Source organism: Nicotiana tabacum, chromosome 22 (genome assembly GCF_000715075.1).
Source record: "Nicotiana tabacum cultivar K326 chromosome 22, ASM71507v2, whole genome shotgun sequence".
In the NCBI taxonomy this organism is placed as follows: Eukaryota; Viridiplantae; Streptophyta; class Magnoliopsida; order Solanales; family Solanaceae; genus Nicotiana; species Nicotiana tabacum.
In genome coordinates, this window is record NC_134101.1 from 3547553 (window position 1) to 3554798 (window position 7246).

At 38.9% G+C, this 7246-nt stretch overlaps 1 protein-coding gene across 4 annotated transcripts; it reads right to left on the minus strand.

The window, feature by feature from the left end:
* Positions 1–493: 493 nt before the first annotated feature.
* Positions 494–4578, minus strand: LOC107785935 (uncharacterized). Of its 4 annotated transcripts, none has more exons than XM_016607363.2 (8): positions 4441–4578; positions 3282–3362; positions 2952–3065; positions 2594–2872; positions 2341–2454; positions 1755–1827; positions 1559–1624; positions 494–679 (listed from the first exon to the last, which is right to left on the minus strand). In XM_016607363.2, exons 2-7 carry the CDS (start codon positions 3342–3344, stop codon positions 1587–1589), a joined length of 681 nt encoding a protein of 226 aa, XP_016462849.1. In that variant the 5' UTR covers positions 3345–3362; positions 4441–4578; the 3' UTR covers positions 494–679; positions 1559–1586. The 4 variants fall into 4 exon arrangements, with proteins under 4 accessions (XP_016462849.1, XP_016462857.1, XP_016462862.1 ...); XM_016607371.2 differs by having other exon boundaries at positions 3282–3358; positions 4441–4572; XM_016607376.2 differs by lacking the exon at positions 494–679 and adding an exon at positions 984–1117.
* Between the last annotated feature and the right edge of the window lie 2668 nt (positions 4579–7246).

Below are 7246 nucleotides of genomic sequence, written 5' to 3' on the forward strand. Positions count from 1 at the left end.
ATAATTATAAATTTAGATCAATCTATTTAGATCAAAATGAAGATGTTAAGACATTTTTGTTTCACAAGAGAATTCAAATATACTTGATGAAGATACTTTTTTGGTGATGGATATGCCATGAGCACCTTGAAAAGATTTTTGAATAATTTATTTTGAGTATTGACTTTTAATGAATGAAACATTATCCTTTTTTTTTGTGTTTTTATAGTAATCTATTGGAACAACGTAAAAAATTATTAAGTTTTGCAGAAGCTTTATATCCAACAAGTATATTTTTAGCCCGTAAATGTATCTATATGTGTGTGTGCGCGTGTGCATTTTAGGTTAAAACTTAAATTTTAAAAAATATGAAAAATCATTTTTAAAAATAATAGGCCGGCCTGTGACCCACGTAGGGATGGGTTGATCATTTTAAGGCCCATCGAAATAGTGGGCTGGGCCAGCTCGTATTGACAGCTCTACGTTTTACCAGGTGCAGAAGGAAAAACAAAAATTTTACGTGCAGATGGCTAGAATTGAATAAGAATGCAGAGAATCGTAGACGCAGCACAACTTCAAATAAGTAGCAGCACAAGTTAATATCACAATAATCAAGACTGCAACAAATACAGATTCGTGTTTGCAATGAGCAAGTTTCGATTTCTCGCGCCCCGTGGCATCTGATCTTCCTAGATTTGCACTGAAAATAAATCAGACAACCATTTACAAACTAATAGAGACAGCTCCTACAATAAGAAACTATATGCTAGAAACCGAATAGATGGCATGTTCATGTAAAAGCACAGTTAATAGTGCAACTTCTGAAGTAGATGCACAGAAACTTTACAGTAAATAGTGCCATTCTTAAAGCACAACATGCGCAAAAACTTTTGCCCACCCCAGTAGTATCCAAGTGCAATAAAGTTACACTAAACTGAAATACCATAACACTTGCTAAGATTCCCAGCTCCGTGAAGGAAACCTGGCCTCGAAGCCCATGGTTATATCTTACGGTCGAAGATCTCCACAAAAGAGAATAAAAATTCCCGTAGCACATACATGGCACTTCAATGTGGCCCTATGGCTTACTTGCAGTTCCAAGTAAAAAATAAGCCACCTTGTTCTATGAGTTATCCCCCTGTAGATCAATGTGCCCTATGTTTTCAATATATCTGAAGATTTCCATGTTACGCCATTGATATGTTGTACTATTATTGTTCAAAATTTCATAAGAAACAAGAAAATGGAAGAGAGAGGTAACGAGAATGTGAATGAATATATTAGACTTGGAATCCCCAAATAAAGAAAACAAATAGGCCAGACAACCATGATATTCTGACACTTCAACTCCATGAGAACAGCAGAACAAACATTTTGTTCGTCTCTAAGTAAATATGAAGAACCAGATCAAGCTCGTACAGGTGAAAATAGTGAATGATTATTCTGAGCAATTAACAATACAGGGGACACGCCAATGATTCCAAAAATATTGTCAGGAAACAAGGAAATTTGCTTCTTCATTCATGAAATAAAATAAGGCGTAACTGATGCAATGCCAGGCATACAGACAAAGTCTAACCTCAATGTGGATAGCAGAAATGGGAAGCTCAACCAACCATTGTGCGCTTTCGGCCTCTTTGCCTCACTGAAATAGATCACAAAATCAGGAATGAAAAACAGCAAGAAACCTTCAGAAGTAGAACCGTATTATCTTTCCATTCTGGGAACAACAAGGTAATAAACAGAAAGGGGCATGGAGGAAGACTCGACAGCACCTTGGGCTAGCTTGTTAAAGGTTGATGACCACTGCTTTGAGGATTTCTTGTATCCAGCAAGTATCTGGTCCATCTGTGTGAACCATATATAAACCATAGCGTATGAATTTGATCTTCACTATAGGTTAAAGTCCTATGGCTTTGGCTATGCCACAGACTAAAAATAAATCCAGCATCTACATGCTTCTGGCAAAAAATAAGGAGATTCGCTAGACGATAACCCAGTGCCCTCACCCCACTGTGGCATTCGGCCAGAACCAGGTTACTGTTTCAGAACCGCAAGAAAGATATCATTCTAGTATCCTAATTAGGAGCACTTAGTCCTTCACAAGGATTCTTTATATATCAGTAAAATGATTAATCAGGTGCCCAAGTGTATTAGAAAAAAAGCACTGAGAGTTAGAGAACTGTTTAATAATGACATCAGAAAATACTGTTTTGTGAAGAGGTGCATGTTTCATGCGATAATATGATCACATGACATGAATGATATAATGTGTAAAAGTCCCAAAAAAAGTAATTCAAAGAAGAAATTAACATCCTTTTTCCTGAAATAAGTTACCCCTCTAGACAAGACAGAGCTTACCACATTTCCACAAGAAGAGTGCATAGAGAGCAAAGCACGTTCGAGTACATATAAATCAACTGCTTTATCTTCTGGGAGCGTTGAAGTAAAGCCTAGACCAAAGTCAATCAGCACCTAAGAAAAAGCATCATTGAACAATAATCTCATTGAGGGTGACCGTAAAACTTCATCCTCCAAAATAAGCAAAGAAATTGAAGAAAAAACCATCATGAGAATTAGAGGAATATTCTAAGGGATAGAGAAAAATATCGACCAGCTGATTGGCGGCGCTCCTCATTAACATGTTTGATGTTGTTAAATCGCCATGGACTAGGCCACCGTCGTGTAGTTTTCCAATAGCATTACCAATCTGTGTTGCAATATCAGTCATTCGCTCTTCGTCTACACCAACTAATCCAAAGCCAAGGAATATATCTTTCACGGAAGGACCTTCAACATATTCAAAGGTGAGAGTATGTGTAACAGGGTCAACAGCATAAAGCACTGGAGTAGTAACACCAAGCCGTCTAGCTTTTGTCATACACCTTGCCTCCTGTGCCAGAATTTCAATTTTTTAGCAACACAGGCTTTAGGAAAGATAAAAGGAGAGAACATGTAGCATTTGCACCAACCGCATTCAGCCGTTTAAGCGTGAGCTTTGAATCCAAAGTCGGATGCCTGTATTTCTTTGAAAACCGTTCTTTGACAATACACCTCCTACCCAGAAATGTTGACTCAAATACCCTCTGATATCACCATGGAAACAATCCCAGTGTCAAAAACTACTTTCTATCAAATGAACATTGCCAGAGAGCAGATAATGATTAGTGACTTCTAAACTAACAGAACACACACACACAGAGGTCTCGGAAAGAAAATGAGAGAGAGAGAGAGAGAGGGGGGGAAAAATTAGAAGAAAATTTCATAGCAAAACAGTCTTGAATAATTTACTATGAACTCACAGCCTCAGCTCCTTGTTTAATTAAAACCAAGGATCCGTCACATCCGTCGGCCTTGATTTCCATCTCTATGAGATCAACTGACTTCAACCAAAAAAATAAACAAATAAACAAATAAGTAAAACGAAAAGGATAACCAAAATTTTAGCCTTATATAGAATAGTGTCTTTAGCTCTTCCACAATCCTAGTCCTACGTGAAGCTTGCATGGAAAAAGGATGCTTAACAAGAAAATATTCCGCCATTTCTGTATCTTGAAACAAAATTGGCTACAAAAAACAGGATCTATCGAGACTAAAATAAGCAATGATAAACTCTGATTATGGTAAATAAACCTTCATCCAACAATCTCCACCTTCAAGAAGAGTGAGGAGAAGCATCTCTATATTTTGGCAAAGTATTTCCACTAACATGGAAATAACTAACAACTAATCAACTGGGTGTTCACATAGACTGATATTCTTTAGAAAAATGGCATTAACATTTAACAAGTAACACCAACTTCTCTCATTTCTTTTGTAGTACAAAAAGGTTTTCCTTGTTCATACCGGTAGTACTAGTACGTACTCTCGTATTTTGTTGGTATTAGGTTTTCTATGACTACCCGTCGTTTCTTTCATTTTGGTCATCTTACTATCTTGTTTTTAAGTATGCTGCTTTTCCATGACTTCTCAGTGTTGTCCCTTCTTGTTTTTCTTTTCATTAATGTGGTGCTTATACTTTCCTGAGTCGAGCATCTATAGAAACAGACTCTCTATCTCCACAAGTTAGGGGTAAGGTATGCGTAAACACTGCCCTCCCCAGACCCCCACTACATATGCTTCAAAAAATGAAATAGAGACTGAGCTACGATAATGCTTGAAATAGAGGGAAACTAATTTCTCTTGAAGTATTCTTACTGTAGCTAAAAGAAAGCTTCAATTTTTATAAGTATAAAACCCAATTAGTAGCATTTCTAGGCATCATAGTAGCAGTATCTGCAGAATTTGGACTTTGGAGACATAAAAACGAAGGGGGAAAGCAAAAAATTATACTCTCACCAAAAATTACGAAAAATTAAAAGAACGTCAGTAATAGGAAAGCTTATTCGTAACTATCATACACAGAAATGACTAATGAAAACTGGATAGAAATTTGTGAGTGTTTAAAGGAATGAAAGACACCTTTTTGCAGTTGAAGATTAGCAGAGTCGCCGCCGTAAAAGATAGCTGCTGTGAGAAAATTGTTGAATATGGGATGGTGTGTTATGGAATTTTCGGGATGTATTTAGGCGACCGCATTAGTGGAATGCGATTTATAAGTCGTATTGCTGCATAGCGATTTATAAGTCGCATAATCCTATTGCGATTTGTAAATCGCATTTACTTAAAGAAGTCCCCTTCTGTTATTGCGATTATAAATGAGATGCCGCATCGATTTGTAAATTGCGATTTATGAGCGCACTTTGCACTTTATAAGTTTATAAATATTTTTAAAATGCAACTTTTGCATAGTTTTGAAGTTCTGTCTAAAATTTGACACTGTACTGCTTCGGCCAGTTTCGAAGTGAAGAAGAACGACGACGAAGTTGCGTTTAAGGTTAAGCGAAACTAGAAATTTGGTCCATAAATATTTTATAGAGTGATAAGTTTGTCCCAGAACTTCAATTTTTGTTCCTTTGCTGCAAAGCATTCATGATGAGCTGTTTAACATAAAGGTACCAATTAATTGATAATCTTAGGAGTAGTTTGGGGATATGATTATAAGAAAACTTAGAGCCCACATAAGAAATTTTTCCTTTTTTTCCAAAAAATTTTCACTTTTTTTTAAAATCAACTATTGTTCATAAAATTTTCAATTTTCGCTCGAAAATGCATTTTGGAAATTTTCGAAAATTTGAAAAAACTCCAAAAAGCTATTTTTCAAAATTTTCATTCAAATCACTCACAAAACTTCAATAACAACCCAAAATTATATTCATGTCCAAACATAACTCTAAATTTCAAATACCATTTTCATTTGAAAAAATTTCCACCCTATTTTGGAATTTTACAATTCTTATGTCCAAACGCCCACTTAATCTCACATAAAATTTTGTATTTGTATACCGGTAAAATCGAGCTCATGGTGCATCCTAATCTCCGACGAGATAATTCAGGCTCGAGATATGGCAATAAGGTACCAAAATCGAGCCAAAGTCCCACCGGGCTAGAACCCGGGGGCATGACGCCTACCTTCGAGGATATCGAGGCCATGATCCCGGAATCGGTCCTAGCCTCGAATGACTTCGAAGAATATTGTCAGACGATCCAGCATGACCAACAGAAGGTCGAAATATCCCAATGTGGGGCTAAGGATAATAACGGCAATTTGATATTCCCGTAACATACCCTATTTTACACTTGTTCTTTGACGTATTTTTTATTCCAGGTTAAAATCGAAATGTTAAACTAAAAGTCTGCCCCTTTAAACACGGACACGGAGTCCAGCCACCATGGCGAAAACAACAATGCAGCACCCGGTAACGAGGTGCCCCCAGTCGATCTCGGCGGAGTTCCGGTGGCGGACCCCATCGACGCTAGTTCGCATGTGGCCATCGATACAAATTTGCCTACTGATCCCGAGAACAGCGTATGCAGAGAAGTTTGATCAATTGCCCCAAATACGCACAGCGATGAAAACGATGGGATCAGCCTGCGAGTGATCTTCAAAATGTTATATGCTCAACAGGCGACGATAGCTCAGTTGCAGAACCAAAGCCGAGCACCGAGCAAGGTTGAGCCCGAGCCACCCCGGGAAGTCACCTGCAGAAATGAACCGATCACGGAAAGGACGAATAAAAATGAATCGGGGACTAATCCCGAGATTATAAAAATACTCGAAGAGTTGACAAAACGGATAGAATCGGGGGAGAAGAAAATTGAAGCCAATGACAAAAAGGTGAAAACCTATAACTCCAGGGTTGACCAAATCCCTGGAGCACCTCCGATATTGAAGGGCCTAGATTCCAAGAGGTTTGTTCAAAAACCTTTTCCTCCGAGCGTGGCTCCGAAGCCGATCCCGAAAAAGTTTCGCATGCCTGAAATTCCTAAGTACAACGGAACAACTAATCCGAATGAGCATGTGACTTCCTACACATGTGCCATCAAAGGAAACGACTTGGAGGATGACGAGATCGAGTATGTCCTGCTGAAAAAGTTTGGGGAAACTTTATCCAAGCTTGCAGATTCATTCGTAAAAGTGCACGCCGGGCTATCAAGTTCGAGACCATCAAGGCAGACCTTTTCAAAGTAAAGCAGAGGGATAATGATATGCTTAGGGAATTTGTGTCCCGGTTTCAAATGGAATGGATGGACTTCACCCAGGGACTCAATGTTCGAAGCTCGTTGACATCACAATAGTTGAAGCAAAATCTGGTGGAATACCCGACTGTCACTTGGGTTGACGATTCATAATCGGTATCAATCAAAAAGGGTCGAAGATGATCAACTTGGGGCCCCATCCGGGTCTGTTTATCCCGCCAGAATAGTTGACAGAGTCAGGAGAGACATTGATCGTGAACCACAGTCGAACAGGGATCGGTATCAGCCATATAATAAAGACCGAAGAGGTAGTGGATCTGGACAAACCCCCGTAAAAAATGAAAGAAGAAGTGACCGAGGTCAAAACAATCGGGGACTCATGAGCAAAAATGGTTTCGACAGGGCCATCGGGCCGAAGGAAACACCAAGATTATCAGAGTACAACATTAACGTCGACGCCGCCACCATCGTATCCGCCATCAGACGTATCAGAGACACCAAATGGCCCCGACCTTTATAGTCCGATCCAACCCAAAGGGATCCTAACATAATGTGTAAATATCATGGCAATCGCGGTCACAGGACAGAATATTGCCGACAATTGGGAGATGAAGTAGCCCGGCTATTCAATAACGGGCATCTCCGAGAGCTCCTGAGCGATCGAGCCAAGAACCACTTTAGGAAAAGA

What these genes read in the sequence shown, in the direction of transcription:
- LOC107785935 (XM_016607363.2), bottom strand. Translation starts at nt 3,344, where the DNA reads ATGGAAATCAAGGCCGACGGATGTGACGGATCCTTGGTTTTAATTAAA. An exon ending in TTAAACAAGGAGCTGAGGCT is followed by an intron (nt 3,066 to 3,281) that starts GTGAGTTCATAG and finishes TGGTGATATCAG; the next exon opens with AGGGTATTTGAGTCAACATT. An exon ending in CTTTAACAAGCTAGCCCAAG is followed by an intron (nt 1,625 to 1,754) that starts GTGCTGTCGAGT and finishes GATCTATTTCAG; the next exon opens with TGAGGCAAAGAGGCCGAAAG.